General features: G+C 42.2%; 1 protein-coding gene across 7 annotated transcripts in view; it reads right to left on the reverse strand.

Annotated features, from left to right (window-relative positions):
- The window catches only part of CHD6 (chromodomain helicase DNA binding protein 6), a 194,700-nt gene that overhangs the window by 84,022 nt on the left and 89,303 nt on the right, over positions 1 to 21,375 (reverse strand). For all 7 annotated transcript variants that reach the window (XM_082744630.1, XM_082744629.1, XM_082744631.1 and 4 more), the window contains 9 exons: positions 15,008 to 15,070; positions 14,135 to 14,193; positions 13,388 to 13,505; positions 8,673 to 8,759; positions 8,345 to 8,479; positions 3,987 to 4,108; positions 2,515 to 2,758; positions 1,160 to 1,336; positions 418 to 561 (listed from right to left, as the gene is read on the reverse strand). In XM_082744630.1, coding sequence (XP_082600756.1) covers positions 418 to 561; positions 1,160 to 1,336; positions 2,515 to 2,758; positions 3,987 to 4,108; positions 8,345 to 8,479; positions 8,673 to 8,759; positions 13,388 to 13,505; positions 14,135 to 14,193; positions 15,008 to 15,070 — 1,149 coding nt within the window. The remainder of the gene's footprint in view (positions 1 to 417; positions 562 to 1,159; positions 1,337 to 2,514; positions 2,759 to 3,986; positions 4,109 to 8,344; positions 8,480 to 8,672; positions 8,760 to 13,387; positions 13,506 to 14,134; positions 14,194 to 15,007; positions 15,071 to 21,375) is intronic.

The raw sequence follows: 21,375 nt of genomic DNA on the forward strand, positions 1-21,375 counted from the left end.
GAAAGAAAGAAAAAGAAAAGAAAAGAAAAGAAAAAGAAAAAAAGATGAGCCTGGGAACGTGCTGCAGATTATGCAGGAAGAAGGATGAAGGATGAAGAAAGCCAAGGAAGGCACCAAGCTCCTGAGTTCAGGGTAGAAGAAAATCACTGACCTCCTATGTGAGATCAATGAAGGCAAGAGGCCTGATAGGCTAACACAGGCTATTTGGATGTCAATTCATTATACCTCCAGAGTAACAGGAATGCCTAATAATCAGTTTGCCCTCCTCAACATAAACAAATTAAATAAAGAAGGTAATGCTCATTTTAGCAGGGATATGAGAACTTGCTAATGCCTGTCCCCACAATGATTTGTTCTGGCCTTCATGGTGAAGGTAATCATCACATAGTCTCCTCAGTCTTTCAGGCTGCTATTTACCTGTTCCTCTGTTTTCAGATCTCCAAATTCCTCCAAGAAAGCAGTCTCTGAAGGAAACTGGGATGGCTCCAGAAAATTCAGCAAGCTGAAGAGCTCCTCCACAGAGTTCTGCAAGGGCGTCCCAGTGAGCAGCACTTTGTGTTCCTGCACAAACCAACAGCACACGACAACAGTGTTGGAGCCGGCCCGCGAGTACGCTTTTGAAGTCAGGGCATTCTGTGCTCATGGGGCAATTCAGTTTTGCTTTAATGAAAAGACAGGACGCCACCGTTCCAGGGCAGGCACGGTGAGTTCACAGATCAATCTTCCTTTCACATCACTGATTCCAGCAGCAATTTCACGTTAGTGAAAACGACATCCATCTATCCATCCATCCATCCATCCATCCATCCATCCATCCATCCATCCATCATTACTACTCTCTACATACTGGGCACTGTGCCAAGGCCGTCATCCTTGGTACCAAGCTGAAATACCTTACGTTTACTGGTCACAAATTTCATGGTATTTAAGACTCCCCTGGATACCCTTGGGAATCTACTTGTGGCAAAGGTCAAACTGTTGACCCAGTTTGTAACAACAAAACCTTCTGATGCCTGCACTATCACAGATATAGACGGCAAAAAGAAAACCAGGAATAAACAGACTATGCACAAGTAAGCTACATGCAGAATGGCTGCGGGATGCTTCCATCGTGAGCAGACAGAACCTGTGTCAATGTAAAGAGCTCGCTAGCTCTCACCAGGGCCATGAGCTTTAGACCCTCCAGAAGTTTGCAGTTCCTGTTCTTCAATCTGTGGGCTTCATCAATTATCACACAGCTCCAGTGAATCTTTTTCAGCTCCGGGCAGTCTGCCAGGATCATCTCAAACGTTGTGATGACAACATGGAACTTGAAGACTCCTGAAAGGGGGTTTCCCTGAGGGTGACACAACGGAAGGTGAAGCTTTATGCCATGATTACAGAATTCAGCTGATGTGTTCCCAGTGGGAGCAGAGGAGGCAGCACGGAGAAATGCTAGGGCCTAGGTAAGAGAGGCCAGTAAGCACGGTACTTCCTTGTTTGGAAAAGAGAGAAGAGAGGGATGAACCAGCTACTAAGACAAGAGAGAGACCTCGTTACGTTGATGAAACAAGTTAAGAGACATGGGCCCTCACAATGGTGAGACATATGAGCAAATACAGAAGACAGAGCAAGGAAGCCTTTTAGTTATTAACTGCCATGGTAAGGAAAGCAGATGGGTACTGATTCACACACTGCCAGCCAGGACTGGTCTCAACCACACAGAGCCTAAATACCCAAGGAGACCTTCTTTGCTCCTTTTCAGTTACTTTGTAACTGGGGTTCTAGCATAGATTCGAAATACGCTTCCTGATTCACCAGGACAAGACCTACCAGGCAGACACATCTTTGTCTTTTACCTATCTTAGTGTTGTCATGAAAGAGCAGAGCTGCATCATGTTAGAGCACATCTTAAATTTCGTCTAAGTGTCTCCTTTTGCTATTAACGAAATCTCCGGGGGAGAGCATTGGCCCTCCTCTGGTTGGATTCATTTTTTACCTCGCTTGATTATAAAAACCAGTGCCCAGGACAAGCTTACAAGCATACTCAGTAAAGTGATTATAAGTAACAAAACCCCGAGAAGCCCCACAGTCTATTACGCTTTTAACAATTTAAATCCTGTCTTCTCTTTATCCTTCCCTGTTAGCCTCCTCTCCAAACTCCCTGGCTAAGAACCCATCCTCTGTACACCAATTCTTCCACTCAGTTTTTTTCACTGAGCATATAACAAGTCACATAAAGTCTTCTGCACATCAAAGCAACTTCATAAGCCAATGAAGAATTCAAGTTTTCAGTATCCTAAAAAGAGCCTCTGGCATATTTCAGAGAGTGGAAAGCATGCCCTACAAATCCTATGTTTTATCACAAACTAAACTATCAAGGAGGAGCAGGAAGTTTGCCTCCATTAACAGAAGACTCTACAAAATCAGTCAACGGTAACCCAGGGTACAGGGCATTAAAACTCCTGAAGGTAAGTGACAGGAAGGCTGATCTGAATGATGACATCAGGCTGTCTCCAGGTCTCTGAGACTCACCTGGGCGTCTCTGTACACCATCTCATACTGTTGGATCATCTGCCTGCTGATCTGGCTGCCATGGTACACAATGGCATTCATCTCTGTCCACGTCCGGAACTCCCGCTCCCAGTTCGTGATGGTGGAGAGTGGGGCGATGATAAGGAAAGGGCCGTGGATCCCCCGGAGGAAAATCTCCGAGAGAAATGTGATGGACTGGATGGTTTTTCCAAGGCCCATCTCATCAGCCAAAATACAGTTTTTTCTGAAGAGAATAAGAAATACAGATAATTCATCATTGATACAGGAAAGCGGTAGAGGTTGGGTGTAACTAAAAAGATACTTCAGAGGCACACCTTGACCTGTAAAGGTCATCAGTGAAGGGCCTTGTCTGCATTTTTCAGAGATGCAACTGAGACTCATTTTTATTCTTATGATTCATACCCTGCCTACTTCCAAAAAGGAATTATGGTAACTTGAGAGAAAATATAGGAAAAAAATCCATATACTCTAAGCTGAAAATACTAAAAATTAAAATAACAGTGAGACACAAGGAGAAAAAAATATGCCTCAAACTTAAGCCCATTTCTATACCTGACAAACTTCATGGAAGCCAAGGCAAAAATAAGAAGATAAGTTACGTGATTTTCATGTCTATTATTTGTGTTATCGAGGGTGAACTTTTAACCCACACAGTAAATTTCTTATCAAGGTAAAAATTTTGGTCTCTCCTGGTGATCCAGAATCCCAGACTACACAGAGCTGGGGCGCTCAAAGGGTGCCCCCCCCATCACTCCTGTAATTGGAGAATCACCTGGCGTAGAATCCTGGCATGCCTCATGTACAAAGATCAGAGGTAAGATCCAGAGGTAGGCACTGCAAAGCTCAGGGGAGCAGTGCTCCAAGTGGCTCTGTGAGTAGGTGGCACAGACTGCGCTAGGGCACAGGTCACCAGGGCCCCGTCTGATGTGTTCTCCACGGCAGCATGCTGGCTTTAAACTCAGACTAGGGGTACACTCCAGAATGTTACAAAAATCTCAAATGTCACCTGTTTCATCTATATTCTGATGGGAACTGAAGCATGATGAGTCCAAAAGTAAGTGGTACAGCCCAAGTCTAGAGGATCCAGGGCTCACCAACAAGTGGCAGAGTTGGGGCTCCAATCCAGATCCGTTTCCTTTCTACAGCCAATCTTTGCTAAAGAATTAGAATGATCTTTTGGATTTTGTTTCATTGAGGTTGGGCCTAATCTTTTGGCTGGGATGGTGAAGAAAAAAGAAGCACAAAGTCAACGATGTCTAAAATCACTCCTGTAATTGGAGAATCACCTGGCGTAGAGTCCTGGCATGCCTCATGTACAAAGATCAGTACCCTAAACCATGGCAAGGTTACACCCTCTCACCACCTTGCTAGCTACTGCTGCTCCAAGCAGGTACAACATTTGGGGGGGCAGGTAACTGCCTGTGCAGACAGCCCCGGTTCCGGCTCCTCACCTGTTATACCAGTTAAAAAGAAGCCAGTTCATCCCCTCCAGCTGGTACTCCCGGAGCTGGTTACTGTTCTTGTACTCTCGAGACTTCTCCAGCTTCTGCCAGGAGTCCGAAGCAGGCCTCTCCTAGTGGAGGAAGGCAGACAGAACAAAACACACAGAGAATGATGTTTGAGGAGTATAACACGAATAGGGACACAGGATAATAATGGGGAAGGTGGCAAATCTCACAACACTGTCCTGAAGCTGGTTGGCTTCAAGCTGCAGTTACTATGGCATACATACATACATACACACATACACACACACACACCCCACTGATATAAGGCAAGCCCCCACATTTTCTAGCTTATACACACACACAAGACAAGCTCCTACATTTTCTAGCTTTCACCAGACTGAACTAAGAACATCTCTATAAAATTCGCAAGTTATTAACGAAGGAGGGAAACAGACCCACCTACATCTTGATAAGTGTTACACTGTTTTACTCAAGACTCTGGGATGCCACTCCCACTTACACTTCCATCTCCCTGCAAACCAAAAGGAGTCAGGTGTTTTGGTTTCTACAGATAATTTTTCTGTGTGCATATGGCATCAGCTCAGGAAACTACAGTGGGTCAAATATTTTGTTGATTAGTTCCTACAGTCAATGTAAGGCAAAAAACCTGTAAAATCAAAACTGCAAATTCCTTAAATATCCCCAAAACACATTTTCCCATATGAAATACTAATTTCTAAATATAATTTATCTTTTCTCTACTGATAGGAAGTGTCCTATTTATCACATACTAAATTTCAATACATCCATGGAGCCATAAATAGATTCTTTATTGTGTTCCACTAGACTATCTAGTACTGTCACAAAACCCAGTTTAGAATTATTATAGGCTTTTATATGATTAGGGAATTACTTTTTAAAAATATCTCCGCTATTCTATCTTATTTGCCATTCTGTCCTATTCTCTAACTTTAGAATCAGTTTGTCAAGTTCTTTTAATTCCCATTGAGATTTTAATTAATCAGGGGAAATTTTTAAATCTTTAGGTGTGTAGAGTTCCCACCCCAAATTTTTATTTAGGTTTTATATTATTTGGGCATAGACTTGGTTATTTTGCTTACAGACAAACTCAGACTGTCAGACAAACTGACAGATTAAAAATTCCTAATTCTAGCTATAGTTACGAATGAGAACTTTTAAGACTATAACTTTTCTAAACAGTTTTAGTCTTTGGTAATTTTGCTTTGGAGTACTACAATATAGTTTATACTTGAAACACCTTTTTTTTTTTTAAGGTCTTATTTATTTATTTGACAGAGACAGAGAGAGAAAGAGACAGAGAGAGTGCAGGTGCACAGGCAGGCAGAATGGCAGGCAGAGGGGGAGGGAGAAGCAGACTCCCTGCTAAGCAGGGAGCTAGATGTGGGACTGGATCCCAGAATCCTGGGATCATGATCTGAGCTGACGGCAGACGCCCAACCAACTGAGGCATCCAGCTGCCCCTTGAAATACATCATTAACTAAAACTAAACCATTTGCAATGTGAAATTAACAAAATGGGCCCAATTACATCATTGATATTTGGAGGTATGTAAGTGGAATCTATGATCTTCCAGAAAAATATGTATCACAGCTTACCTATAAAATTACTACCAGCTGTGGTTAGGCTAAGCCCCATAACACAGGACTCTGTTGAAAATTATTACTAGTGTATTATTACTAATGTACAGGTACAGGTGCTCAATTTTATTAGGGAGAAAATAATTCAATATGTAAGAAAACAATGATTTTAAAGAAAAAGCTTTTAAGCAAAGATATTCCTATATAAACCCTCTTGCTCTGTTTCCTTAAAGAAGTTACATTCTTCTTAACCTACAGGAACCAGTCAGCATGGATTCCCCAAAGTCCACGTACCCCTTTAATCAGGCACGCTTCCCTACTTTACCAGATACTGTGCGGAGACTTTCTGGAATGTGTTCCCAGTGACTTAAGTGGCTCACTCTCATCACGTAAGAGCCGGAGGATGGACTTTCACTGCAGATTTCTACTTTGCTGCCTTGGTAGCACTCTACAGGAGAGTAATCACTCTCCAATCCAGTCACCCCTCTGTCTTTCCATCCCTCTCCAGTGCTAAAGGGTTTAGTTTAACATCACCTACTGGCCAGAAACTTCAGCCATTTGAACACAAGACCTAAATTCAACTAGACGTTTCTGGTTGATTCATAAGTAGTACAGACTACAGGAAACAACACACCCCAGGGTTCCACAACCGTCAATGGCTACTTAGTTAACCTTGAAGGAGAAGTGATTCTTGGAGTTTCCAAAGTGGCTCTGGCCTGTTAAAAGACTGTCCCAACTTTGCACAATCATCTCAGACAATGTCACTTCTTGCTTTCTCACAGTTCTGTATTTTATCTATGGGTAAATGATTTTTACCAAAAGCTTTCAGGTATAAAACGTCCTGTTCATCAACTTCAAAGCACAGCATAGATCCCTTTAGAAAATTATTCAGGTAAACTCCCGTTTGGAGCTGGTCCTTTTCTTAACACATAAAAAGACAGCTTCAGTTATATTGTGAGCTACTATTCCAATTTAGAATTTTTGAGATAACATTTCAAACTGTGCATTTTAAATGAGAGAACAAATAAGTCAAACAAAGAGACAAGTGTGAAATAATACGATGGTTCACGGAGAGACAAAAACAGCTGCATCACAATAGCAAAGAAGTAAAGGAAAAGTGAAATTGCCCGAAAACACTTGAGAATTCATATTCTTGCCAAATGCATGTAGTCAGTCTGAGGAAATAAGTGGGATTCGGGTTGAGAGAGTAAGAATCCTGATTACTTCAAGATACTAACTTACAATTAGCTTCAGAATGGAAAGGCTCTCTACTCTCTGCCCCACAGCGATTTGTCCCTGCCTGTGCCACACACCCCCATTAGTCTGGTGCCGTGTGTGACCACACACACACACACACACACACACACACACACACACCTCTCCCATTAACCTGTGAGCTCCCAGGGGCTGGGCACGCACCTTCTTTGTTATTATGTCACTCAAGAGTCAGCCAACAGCAGATGATTAACAATGACTGACGAATTAACAATAGACAACAGTTGTAGAGAGGTTGAAAGAGAAATTTATTAACCAGTCATGTAGACAAAAACACCATTAAAAATTATGCACATTTCTAACCACTGTTCTGTAGCTCAGGATTCCTCCATACACTTCATATGCCAAGAAACAAAACACAAAACACTGCTTTTCAGTAGATTCTGACAGAGATCTAAGTTCAATGTCAAGCTCTTGTCTCCTGAGTCCTGTCTTTACAGGGATGTAAAAACAACAAATAATATGATTGGATAAAGGTTCTTCATATATAAGTGGTGACTTTTTAAAATAGAAACTCAACATTCCAGTCTATAGCCATACTCAACAACTCTGATTCTCTTCCCAAATGAGTCACATCTTAATCGGGCTCTCCTGATTCTACAACTTTTTAATTACTGAAACTTTATATACAATTACTTGTCAGGTGTGCTGGGACATTTATGCAGCTCGGTGGGAATTATCCAGATTCAGAAAAACTGATTGAATAAATACATATTGAAAACCTATGTTCTCTCTGTGAAGCCCAGGATCTATAGAAATAAGACATTTCCCCTTAAGAATATCCCAGCTGGGGGCACCTGGGTGGCTCAGTGGGTTAAAGCCTCAGGTCATGATCCCAGGGTCCTGGGATGGAGCCCCACATTGGGCTCTCTGCTCAGTGGGGAGTCTGCTTCCTCCTCTCTCTCTGCCTGCTTCTCTGCCTGCTTGTGATCTCTGTCTGTGAAATAAATAAATAAAATCTTAAAAAAATTAAAAATAACTAAAAAATAAAAATAATTTAAAAAAAAAAAGAATATTCCAGCTGAGTAAAAGCAGAGGTCAAAAACAAAGAAAAAAGATCACTGGTGGAGCAAGAGGTAGTAGGAAACAAGAAAGACACTAACAATTTACTGAGCTTCTTTCCCATGCAGGCGTTTCTTCCATGTTCTACCTCACTGACTCCTTACAGCACCCTATACCAAGACATCTAAGCTCGTATTCAAGGTTCTTAAATGTCACACACACACCAGAATAAGAGTCTAGACCTAACATTGACCAGAGTGCTAGCAAAGTCTGATCTGGGGAGAAAAGCACGCTGAACTGCAGTTCAACAGAGAGTGGCCAAAGGCAAGACACTAACAAAGGCCACTTCTTTTTTTTTTTTCTTTTAAACAAAGACCACTTCTGAGCAGAGCCCCATAGCCATCCAGGACTGCCAAGGTCATAAAGTTACATGTTACAAAAGGTGCCAAACAGGGATACGTTACCACATGCTTAATTTCAGGGAGAACTTGGAGAGACTCGAATTCTTTAACCTTTGCAGGATCGACGTCTTCTTCTAACTCCCACGTGCTTTCTTCGTAAGGCAGAGAGCACCACTTCACCAGGTAATGGGTCACTTCCTGGTGGGACACAGGAGAGGAGTTCATGTTCTACTAGATTAAAGGAGTCTGTCACACTCTGGCCAAGCTCTGAAAAACCCACCCTATCACATGCAAATGCCATTAAAACAAGGACTGTGTGTTAACAAAACAAGCAAAATACACAGTAAGGAGGAAAAGCTCTTTAGGGGAGTCAAAAGGACTGAATCCCCACCTCTCCTGTCTCTGCATCTTTGGTGTGTGCCACCTCCAGGACACGATCCACTTCTACATAGTCTGGGTTGAACAAGTCTTCATCGGGCTAGTGCAAACAAAGGAGAAGAGTTAGAAAGTGTCCCCCTCCCTCGAAACCAACATCCAACCCTCAAAATCCCCTACTTTGGGCTTATAGGGAAATACAGAGTGGAAGGGGCAGCTTGAGAATAAAAGTCACAGCACAGACATTTCTTCACTGTCCCCAAATCTTCTCTCCGTGACTGAAGTTACAGGTTATACCATGGGCAGAGTAAGACTCTCCTAGTGGTCATTATGGTACTGCACAAAATTCAGCACAAGAATTCCCTTTTTCTTACTGCTTCTTGTTCCAAAGATAACCTTGGAAACTCAGGAATTAGTTTCTTTTTCTTCCATATACCCACAATAGTAGCAAACATTGGAAGGGGGCATGAGGGGAGCTTCTGGGGAACTGATAATGTTCCAGGTCCTGATCTAAGTGGTAGCTACACAGGTGCGTTTATTTTGTAAAAATTCACTGAACTGCACCCTTAGGATCTGTTTACCTTCATGTACATTACGCTTCCCAAAAAAGTGCACTTACGAAATAATAATAAGCATCACCTGGAAATATTTAACCTGTGTCCGGAGTAATGCTAAATGCTGTAAGTCTCAAAATCACTTTATGGTCTAGAAACGATCATTACTTTTTAGATGAGGAAACTGACAAAAGTCACAGAGCTGTGTGAACTCGAACATTTACCCAGGGCTTTCTTACCCAGAAGCCCTCCTCCCGCACTGCTAGAAGGTTCTTATTGCCCCTTTGGTCAGAAGGCACTTTCGGGGCTATCCAGTTTCGCCTTCAACACAGGAATGCTTTTTATAACTTCCCTGGCAACCCTCTCTCAGATTCCCTTATTCCCTGTTTGGGAATTCACTGCCCTCTACCACCTGAGCCACTGCCAAGACAGCTTTACCTCTGCCTGCCCAGTGGTAGCACCAAGATCTTTATTCAATTACAGCCCAGTCTCCCTCCTGTAACTGGGGCTTGCTGGTGTGATCGCTTCTTCCAAGGTAGCAGTAGCTACGTTCGTTATCCTTCTACACCGGCTTTTCAAAAAACTCCACCCAGTGTGGCCAAAACTACTCAAGGTATTCAACTGCTTCTGGGGGTCCACGTTTCCAGATCCCTTTGTGATGGAAAGAGCTAGCACTCGGAATAGTGGCCATGGGCCACCATGCTAAGCACTTCTGTAAACCCTGTGTCATTTAATCCTCACAGGTGTTCTGGGAGGCTATTAGGAGTTCCGCTTTACACAGAGGAGGACATTGGGTCCAAAGGAGCTTATGCAAGTGTCCCAAGGCCACTGAATTCCATATGTGTCTGCACACACGCATGCATATGTGTGTGGCAGTGGTGGGAGTGGGTACGGGGGGAGGAGCAGAACCTGCAGCCTGGCAGGTTGGCTCCAGAGCCCAGGCTCCTAGCACCGTGCAGTCCAGTTTCCATGTTTGCTGACAAGCTCTCAACTGAGCTTCCTTCACCCCAGTTAAGAGTCCTCCTGCAGCTGTACTCAGGTCCACCAAGTCTCCCCGAACCTGACACTCAAATGAACAGAACACTGGGGAATGTTCTAAGATTACTGTTATTTCTTAAGCAGCTGTACCCCCTCCTCCTGACCAATGAGAAATTTGTCATTTAAAGGGCACTATCTTTTCTCTCTAGGACTGCTAGTCCGTCATTTTCCCCACTCTGAGGTTACAAAGATTTAAAAACCACAAATGTGTGACATCACCCACATTTACTGCCATTCTCTTTCATTAATCCTAGCCTGTCCAGTAAAGCTGAACATTGATTTAGTCATCTATTCTCCCAGCATCGGGTCTGGTTTCCAAGAGTCTGGGTGCAGTCAGAAGGCCTCTACTCCTGCAGAGTTCCAGAAGCCTCTGCCTCTTGGGCCTGAGTCTCTTGCACAGGTGTCCCTGGCTACTTCACAAAGCAGCTGGAAATAATGGATATGAAGAAGCTCCATCCAAAACTAAGTCATTATTGATCTCCTAAGACTATTATTTACCCAAGTCATTAATAAAAATGTTGTACAGGTTGAGAGTGAAGACAGCATTATAGGAACTACTCGCCACTCTCCCTCCTCCTCAATCTCAGGATGTCGTCCTCTGATCTTTTCGAAAGCCTTTCCTTCCCACAAGAGTTATGTGCTCCTGGTATGACCTGGCTTCAGCCCTCTATTTCCAACCCAGTTAAAATCACTTCCTTGGGAATAAAGCAGAAAACAGACACGTGGGGCTCTGTGAAGGGCTGTGGACTTTATTTCAAGAAAACGTGAGGCACTGAAGGGTCTGGAGCAGGCGAAGTGTGTAAGCAAACCCTGTGCCTCGTCAGGGGGCAGCTGAATAATTACTGAGCGCTGACCCTGTGCCTGGTACCAGGACAGAAATACAAGGAGACATGTCCCCGTCTGTCTCCTAGGACTTAAAATGGAAGAAAGAGACATGTAAACAAGTTACTACACTGCAAATCCCTGCTAAAATAGAGGTGCAAATAAAATGTTCCAACAACAGAGGGCAAGTATCCAGTGGGGCCTCACGACGGTCTCCCAGTTCTACTTGTCGACTTCTTCCCCCAGTCCTCTACGACAAGAACAATGCCAGGAGCAATGCTTTCACATTCTTTGAAACAATCCCGGAGAAAGCTGGGGCCAAACACTAAGGCTAAAGATGAATCTGGGATGAGAAGAACACTTACTGACATTAACCTAAAATAACGGTCTGTCACTCGAGAAAAGGTGCACAACATGAAGAACAAGTTGGTTAAACAGTGCAACAATGTCCTAAAGCTTGACGGCACCTGAGTGCACTCTTGAGGACCAGAGCTTGCAAACTACATTTTAAGAATAATTTTAAGCCTGGGTGGCTCAGTGGGTTAAAGCCTCTGCCTTCGGCTCAGGTCATGATCGCAGGGTCCTGGGATCGAGCCCCGCATCGGACTCTCTGCTCAGCAGTGAGCCTGCTTCCCCCTCTCTCTGCCTGCCTCTCTGCCTACTTGTGATCTCTCTCTCCCTCTCTCTCTGTCAAATAAATGAATAAAATCTTAAAAAAAAAAAAAGAATACTTTTTAAGGCTTCTTTTCATTAAAGTCATCTGTATAAAATTTTAAAACTACATGCTATTTAGAAAAGAAAACATCAGCCACCACGATCCCATCAACCATAGAAAATGACACCAGCGTTTTCATGTATATCCAAGACATTTTCCGTGCATGATCACGGTGCCTCCTTTCTCCTGCACTCCCTGAAATGAACTCCCTCGCATACTGTAAGAGGCTGTCATCTGGCACTACAGCCTCTTCCTGTGTCATTAATGACTGTTCTCCCATATCACTTTTACTAGAGCAGAGTATTCTAAGGGATGTACACATAATTTAACAGATGTCTATTATCTAACAATATGTTTGCTTGCAATCTTTTACCAATATAAATGACTGCCTATCATAGCTAACACTACAAAGATTCAACAGTTTCCTTAAAATATATGGCAGAATTAGAACTGCTGGACAAAGGATGTGAACATTCTGAGACATTACACATCTGATGCCATTCTGTTCTTCTGACAGGTCGTACTAGGTAATGTTCCCACCCGCTAGACACAAGACAGTCTTTGCCCTACACCCTCAATAGCAATGAGTAATACCTATTTTTAAAACCTGCAAGTATTTGGTAAATAAAAACTAGAAAATTCCTATTTTAGTTTGCATTTTTTTGACTACTAGTGAAAGTGGCCACATTTTTGTAAGATTAATAAGCATTTCTAATGATTAAAATGATTTGTTGTGTGCATGTATGTCTATATAAATGGGAAGGCTCCCATACCAGATAAGAATGTATGCCACATATTTATGTATATGTATAAGCTATATTCTTAGGAAATATGTGTATGTATGTAATGCACATAGTTCCTAATTATTTACTTTAAGGTTTGTTTAGGAGTATTTTCTAATATACAGACACTGTAGATTCATTTAATGCCCCAATCCATCAATCCTTCCTCTCACTGTAGGCACCATACTTAGAAATACCCAAGTTTATATAAAGTTCCTTATTTATTTACTCTCTAATATATTTATTTTTTTTAAAAAGATTTTATTTATTTATTTGACAGAGAGAGATTACAAGTAGGCAGAGAGGCAGGCAGAGAGAGAGAGGAGAAAGCAGGCTCCCCGCTGAGCAGAGAGCCCGATGCGGAACTCGATCCCAGCACCCTGGGATCATGACCTGAGCCGAAGGCAGCGGCTTAACCCACTGAGCCACCCAGGCGCCCCTACTCTCTAATATATTTAATAATAGTTTTTATTTTTTACATTTTGAAGGTTATGTCTTTTTGGATTTCTGTTTCAGGAGGTGGGGGGAGGAGGGAATGAAAGAGTTCTGCAGATTTGTCTGGCCCTAGCTATTAATAGATATTCTGACCAAGATGCACATTCTCATGAGCTGTCAGTTTGTAAGGTTCAATCTTTGTAACTCAGTGGATAATTTTCTCCCTTTGGCTTAAATCTGGATTGGTTTTGCTGCAAATCAGTGCACATTCAGCAATGTGACTTGCACAATGGATCTGCCCAGGACTTCGACTTAAGAAACTTAAACTCAGCATTTAATACTGCAAGAAAAGCAGCAATCAATTAGTTGGTAAATATTGCTTCACCTCAGTAAAAATGTGCTTCATCTGGGCTTGTTTATTCCTAAAGCGCTTGATCTTCTGTGCGATGCGAGGATCCTTTTCCAGCTCTTCCATTGTGGCCCATTTACAATGTAAGTAGGAACTATCCGAAGACACATAAATGGTGAGACAAGTGCAAACTACCAAATCATTGAGCTTTAAAGTGTTTCAGTAAACAGGGTGACCATCTAACCCAGAAGCAGTGGTCTGTAGTGAAACTGCTAGAGATTGGACTGAGACAGGCCTTGCACTAAGGGCGAAAAGAAACAACAGTGCCAGGATTCCAAACAACCAAACCCTCTACGCCTTATACAGGAATGGCCTCAGAACAGAGCGAGGGCAGGCATAAGCAGGTTATCATTAATGCACATCAGGGAAAGTGGGCACGTAGCACAGAAATAAAGAAAAATGCGAGGGAAAGTGTGGCCCACAGGACCACGGTTCTCCACCGAGTGTAAATGAGAACGGCAGAGAGCGTTTTTAATAAAGCACCGATCCTTGGGACTGACTCCCAGGGTCTGAGTGAGCTGGTCCTGAGTGGAGGAAGGGCTTCCCTGGTGACTGTGCAGCCAAAGGTGAGCCCACCATTGTCTAAGGTGAACTTGAGTCAGCTGGGATCTGTGGGTCAGGCCTCAGGGACCATTCTTGGAAAATGCAGAAGATGATTTGCTGAGGAAAAGGAAATCTTATTCATAGAAATCCAAACACAAATAATACAGGAAAAAGACGTACAAATTTCTATACTTAACGTAGAACAGCTCCAAGTCGAACGGGGGCTCTCCTGGGTGAACCTGTAACCAACAGCAAGCAGTTAACAGCCAGGCCATCGCCCTTATGCAGCACGAGAACACAGGTGAATCAACACCCCGCCTGGTTTTTGTACCAATCTCTTGAGGACGCTCTCATCTTCCCAGTCTTTTTCCTGACTCCTACTGAGCAGCTTTCCCAAAGGATAAATCCACAGCTAGCTAGAAGGTAAAAATGATCCTCCTGGTGTCCTTCCAGCGTCCAGGCTGGGACAGTGCTCGGCTGAGAAACCCAAACCGGCCCAGGGCTGAGCAGGACCAGAGCCTGCCATGCGAGTGAAAACCTGGGTCCCTGGCGTGCCCGCAACCACCACCCTGAAACATCAGTGCTGTTCACTCGCAGAGTAAGGACGTTTGCTCTCATAAATACTTGAAGGCGAAACTGTGTTCTCAACCAGCACACACGCCCTCTGCCCCAGGCATGCTCTCTAGAGGATCCCTATGATGGCCCCAGCATGTCTAAAGAAGCCCCTGCCCCCCAGCAAAGGTTTTCAATAGGACTTTCCATGTCTTCTCTTCCGCCCACTGAGGACTTCCCTTCCCACTGTCCCTTAGGGCTACAGCAACTAAGGGACAGATATCTTTTGCTAGGAACACTATGGAGGAAAGAATTATTTGGGTCTCTACTCTTAAATGTTTAAGAATTTTATGACCTAAAATCTTCCATGGGGGTAAATGTTCCTGCCTAGCTCTCACTCAGGCCAGTCACGACCATTCCAGGTTCTCCAGCCAAGTATCTCTTCACAGAGGGTATATAGCCTGTGCTAGTGACAGGACTGCAGGCACATGGGCCACCGACCTCCTGGACGGTCTTAGATGCTAGGATCTTCTCGATGATGTTTGCGTCATCTTCTGGAGGCTCCTGGAGACAGAAAAGTTGAAAAGACAGAAAATTACTGGCACCACAGAATCCAACAAATAACTGTGTAAGAAGTACTATAGCAGGTACTAGTCTGTCTGAAAGTTCACCTGTGAGTGCCAAGGCCTCCCTCCTATCAGGCCACAGACTGATTCAAAGATCACAAACATAGTAACCTCCGGGCACAACCCTAACACCTTCTTCTTCCGTACGAGCAGAGACGTCACTCTGCTTTTCAGACTCAATCTCAGATCTGTGTTTAGTATCACTAAAACTGGTCCTAGCACTTCCCTTCTCTGCCAAATCTGCCTACATGCAGTGGCATAAAATTTGCAGCAAGGTGTAACATACAGGAGTCTGGGGGCCTTGGAATCGGAGAGTCCTAATTCTAACACCTACCAGCTACCGACTTTGGATAAGTCAATTAACACCTCTTAGTTTCCGTATCTATTAAAAAAGGAGTTAAAAATACTTATCTCACTGGGTTACTGGGAGGATAAAATGGTATGTGAAAATATTTTTGGAACAGTAAGCACTATGCAAATGCAAAGTATAATTATTCTCTACTAAATGATACCATCTTTCCCCTCTGTGGCTGGAAATGGTTGTTTCACTGATCATCCTCTGACTATAAATCCTAACTGAAAACAAATTAATTTCTATCTTTCTATCCCAGATACATATCAACATTTCTAAGCTCCTGCGCTCCATGAGATCTCTTTCTACAGAGTATCTATCAAACAATGACAAACTTAAAAAGGGTGCATTGAGTCAGAACGCTCTTGTGTTTGACATTCTTTCTAGGACTCTACTGGAGCCGTTCTATTTCCGAGGTTTCATAAGCACTACATGACCTTGTCAGATCTGGTACAACAGTATACGAGAAGAACACTCATCATGATAGCCCTAACTCCCAAAATAACTTGGGTTCCTGATCAGAACTTTCCAGAAGAATGATTTATGCTACATCTCACTGTCTTCAGTCCTACCCATTGGAGGGCTCAGCTGTTCCAGAGCCGTACCATGACAGAAAACACATTTTCTAAGATCTTAAATCAAGCTTTCCCCAGAAAAATAATACAGGAAAGGAAAAAAAAAAAAAAAAAAGATGAGGAGGGCAGATGGTAGAAAAGAAGTATGGAGGTATGGAGATCAGCAGGCGTTGACAGATGCTCCCAAAGGTTACAAATATTTATTACATTCCCCTAGACACATGGCACTGTGCTAGGTGCCATGCCAAAGTTAATCCAAAATGACAAGAGTCTCTTCCCACTACTCCACGTGAAGACAACTGAACTGTGCCTGCCAGGGCATAGGGGATGGGGAAGGGACGGGAAGATAGACAAAGCTTTTGTTTTTCTGCTCAAGTATTTTTCTGTGTTTTTTTTTTTAATTTTAAATTTTTAATTTTTCTGTTTTTTTTTTTAAAGAGAAAGAGAGGACACACACACCTGTGCACAAGTCGGGGGGGTGGGAGTGGGGGAGGGGCAGAGGGAGAGGGAGAGAGAATCCTAAGCAGGCTCCAGGTCAGTGCAGAGTTCAACAGCGGGTTCAATCTCATGGCCTTGAGATCATGACCTGACCCCCAAATCAAGAGTTGGACGCTTAACCATCTGAGCCACCCAGGTGCCCCTATTCTGCTTGATTCTAAGCACAAGCAAGGAAAAGGGAACGAGGCAGTTGACTATTGCCTATCTTCTCTCATTACAGCATAAACCTTCTGAGGGCAGGGATCCTTATTTGTTTTATCCACGGCTAACAGCTAATACCTTGAAGAGACACAGCAACAGTGGGTGACAAGAAGTATTTGCTCAATGCTAAACACAAGCAAGACAGAAAAAGAGGGGACCAATGAGGGAATAAAGCATCAAACTCATTAGGATCACAGACTGTAAATGGTTATTATTCTTCATCTACACCACTTAATTAAAAAGTCTCCCACTTCTCCAGACATTCTGATCTACCTAATACTGTCAGGACGGCTAACAGCAAAGGGCCAGAACTAAGTGTACTTTCTTAAACCAAAAGGTCACTACCCCAACCTTCCACCCAACAGAGCTCTGACTATGGCAAGTGCGCCATGAGCAAAGGAACAGGTGTTAGGTTAAGAGAAAGTAGATTAATGAACCAACTTCCTTCCTAACTTCCTACTTTATTTCCTTCCTAAATTTCTTCCACATTATTTACTGAGTGTCTGAGTTATGTTTATTCACTGGTCTTATAGAACTAGATGAGCTATAGTCTTCATCAGCAAGGACTACCAGATATGCTAACAGAACGCTTTAAAAATTATTGAGCTATGGGGACGCCTGGGTGGCTCAGTTGATTAAGTAGCTAGCTGCCTTCGGCTCAGGTCATGATCCCAGCGTCCTGGGATCGAGTCCCACATCGGGCTCCTTGCTCAGCAGGGGGCCTGCTTCTCCCTCTGCCTCTGCCTGCCATTCTGTCTGCCTGTGCTTGCTCTCTCCCTCTCTCTCTCTCTGATAAATAAATAAAATCTAAAAAAATAATTGAGCTATGGCATTCGTAAAGTATATAGAGATCTCAAGGGTACAACAGAGGAATTTTTACATACACACATATCCACTCGCATAAACACCACCCAGATCAAGTTACATAACATTTCTGACATTCTGGAAGACTCATGCCCCCACTGGAAGTAACCACTATTCAGACTTCTACTACCATTGATTAGTTTTGCCTATTACTAAACTTCATGTAAATGGAATTATATAGTATGTGATTCATTCTTCTGTATTTCTGCATAGTATTTTGTTGCATAATTATACTACTATTTATTTGTCCATTCTATTATAGAGAAGTATCTGGGTCGCTCCCAATGTTCATATAAATTATATGTCTTCTGGTGGACAAACGTACTCATTTATCTTGGATGTACACATAAAAGTAGAATTACTAGGTTATGAGGTAGGTTATATGTTTTGTTTTAATGAATATTGTCAAAATTTTTTCCAAAGTGATTGTAACTATTTTTACACCCATCAGCAAAGTATGAGAGGAGTTTCAGCTGACTTGATACTGTCAGTGTTTAAAATTTTAACCATTCTCCTGGATATATAGTATTATCTCTCTAATTCACATCTCCCTGATAACTAAGGATGCCGAGGATGTTTTCATATGCTTATTGGCAATGAAGGCAACCTCTCTGTGAAGGTCTTGCTCAAGTCATTTGCCTATTTTAAGAACTGTCTTTTTTTTTTTTTTAATTTGCAAGAGTTCTTTATACATTTTGGAATAAAAGTCCTGCCAGTTACATAGATCACAAGCATTATTTATAAATCTATGGTCTGTCTTTTGATTCTGTAAATTTGTCTTCTGATGAACAGTTCTACATAATCCACCTTACCAATCTTTTCTCTTACTTATTCTTGTGTCCTGTTTAAAGACTCTTTTGCTGCCACCAAGGTCATTCATTAAGCCACAAAAATTAACTTAAAATTTTCTGGTAGCCACATTAAGAAAGTAAAAACTGAGGAAATTAATTTTAATGAATATACCTAAAAACGTATCATTTCACTATGGAATCAATGTAAAATTATTAATGAAATGCTTTATATTATTTTTTTCCACACTAAGTCCTTAAAATTCAATGTGTACTTCACACTTAAAACATATCTGAATTGAGACTAGCCATATTTCAAGTGCTTCATAGCCACATGTGGCTAGTAGGAGCCTTACAATGTAGCTGTTTTGTTCCACTGGTCTACTCCTTGTTCTAATGGCAACATGGCCACGTCTTCGTTACTGTAGCTTGTTACAAGTCTGCATTATAACTTAGTTCCTTTTAAAGACTGCCTTGGCTATTTTAAGGTCTTTTGTGTTTCTATCATCAACATCTATCAAAAAAATACCCCGCTTAGACTTTGATTGGGACTGAATTATAGACATCTTAACAATACTGAATACACGAACGTCATGTATCGCTCCATTTACTTAGATCTCCTGTCATTTCTTTCAGCAATGTTTTTCATTATAGAGAGGGCCTACATATCTTTTGAGAGTTACTCCAGGATCTGATATGTTTGATGATGTTACAGAGGGCATTTTACAATTTTCCTTTCCTGATTTCATGTTGCTAGTTTATAGGAATAAAATAGATGGGTTTTATATATTGTCTTTGTGTGCCAACAATTTAGCTAAATCCACATTTCTTAACGCTAATGGCATGCCAATTCTATTGAATTTTCTATACATGGTCCTGTCATCCACAAATAATGAATCTTACTTTCTTCCTTTCCATTCTTTCAACTTTTTATTTCTTCGTTTTCCTTACTGCGGTAGTCAGGACCTCCAGTACATTTCTAAATATAATGATAATAGTTGAATTTTTTTTCTTATTCCCAAATCCAAGGGAAAAGTATTCAGTATCCTACCATTTAATACAATGTCAGTTTTTATCTAGTGGCTTTTCACTCTTTGGTTTTCTACAGTTTCAGATATGCCTAGGTATGGTTTTCACTTTTGTGTTTTTTCTGCATGGGAGTTGTACCTGATGTTCAATCTATTGGTTGATATCCCCCAACAGTTTATGGAGTGGTGGGGGGGGAGGCGGTCTTGGCCATTAATATTACCTTCAACCACTCCTCTGCCCCCATCTCTCCTCCCTGCCTAGGACTCTAATCAGATATACACTACAACTTTTCACTGCACCCCAACTGTTTCTTATGTCTTGTTCTGTTCTTTGCATTCTTCTATGCTTCAGGTTAGAAATTTTCTATTGATCGTCTTCAAAGTCACCAATCTTATCTTCTGCTGTATCTAATCTGCTTTTAAAGTTATCCACTGTGTTCTAAGTTTTTTTAATTGGAATTTTCAGTTCCAGACTGTTGATTTGATTCTCTTTACAGATTCATTTTTCCACTGGAATTTGTCACTTTAGAACATTTTTGCCCATCTTCTTTTATTTTCTTTCACAACACAGTCATAGTTATTCTAAAGTTCTTTTCTGCTAACTCCAATATCTGGATCATTTAGAGTCTGTTTGTATTATATATGTATTTGCTTGCTTTTTAGTCACATTATTTCCAGCCTTTTCAAATGAATAGTTTTTTTACTTATGGTAGATCTTGTGAAAAAAGGAAAACATAGCAGCTCCAAACAATATTTTCCACAACTGTTCCCTATTTTCTCTTGGACAAACTATGAGAGGGGGTGGTCCCTTGAGTCCAGTCAGAGACTAAACTGAGTCAGGCCTGTGTTACCAGTAAAATTCAGCCCATCTCATTTTACCCTGTTTCTCAAGCATGAATGTCCAAGGTTACCACCAAATGAGTCTGGCAGGTCTTTTTTACCCCTGAGCCCTGGAGTCTCCAATCCTAAGCAGGTTAAAAATCTCTCCTAAGGGAGAGTCTGTTCGTCTATACTGGGCCCACCCCTTTAGTGAGATTTTTCCCACCAAGTACCGTAAGACTGTGAGATTTCAATCTGCCTTCTGGATGAGCCACTAACTTCCTGGACTACCCCAGAATTCAACAAGTCTCCTGGGGAAAGCCCCTTGCTTTGGGGATTCCTCTAGTTTCCAATCATCTCACCAACCCTGTATAATCCATCACCAGCAGGGTCAGATGCTTTCCCTTCAACCCAGAATAATCTGTTTGTGCCAAGCCTGATCCTCAACCCATGCCCAGAATTGAGGAATGCTCCCAGAGAAGAAACAGTCTGCAACTGTTGGCTCATCTAGGAATAGCTCTTTGCTGTCTAGAATTTTAGTTTGTCTAATTCTTGTTGCTTCCACAGATATCAGATGTCTTTAAAAATACATTATTTGAGGGGCACCTGGGTGGCTCAGTGGGTTAAAGCCTCTGCCCTCAGTTTGGGTCGTGGTCCCAGGGTCCTGGGATTGGGCCCCGTGTTGGGGGGGACTCTGCTCAGCGGGGAGCCTGCTCCCCCCCCCCCACGCCTGCCTCTCAGCCTGCTTGTGGGTTCTGTCAAATAAATAAATATTAAAAAAAAAAATTCTTTGCAATTTACATTTTTTTCCCCCTTACAGTGAGTGTTACCCTGCTATGACTGACTGTATCATCCCTGGAAGTAGGAATCCCCCAATATCAACTCTAATTGTTGGAGCTCCCTAGGGCCTACTTTTTACTCTTTTCCATCTATACTCATTTACCCGATGATCTTGTCCAGTCAAGTGGTTTTAAATACGGGCTACATCATGACACCAGCTAAGAACTTCTCAATTCTCACACTCATGTATCTACTTGTTATGTGCCATCTCTACTTGATGACCTCGGAAGTATTTCACACTTAAAATGTCTACAAGGAACTCCGGCCACCTTGGCCAA

The sequence above is a fragment of the Mustela nivalis genome, assembly GCF_964662115.1.
Source record: "Mustela nivalis genome assembly, chromosome: 8".
NCBI classification, from domain to species: Eukaryota; Metazoa; Chordata; class Mammalia; order Carnivora; family Mustelidae; genus Mustela; species Mustela nivalis.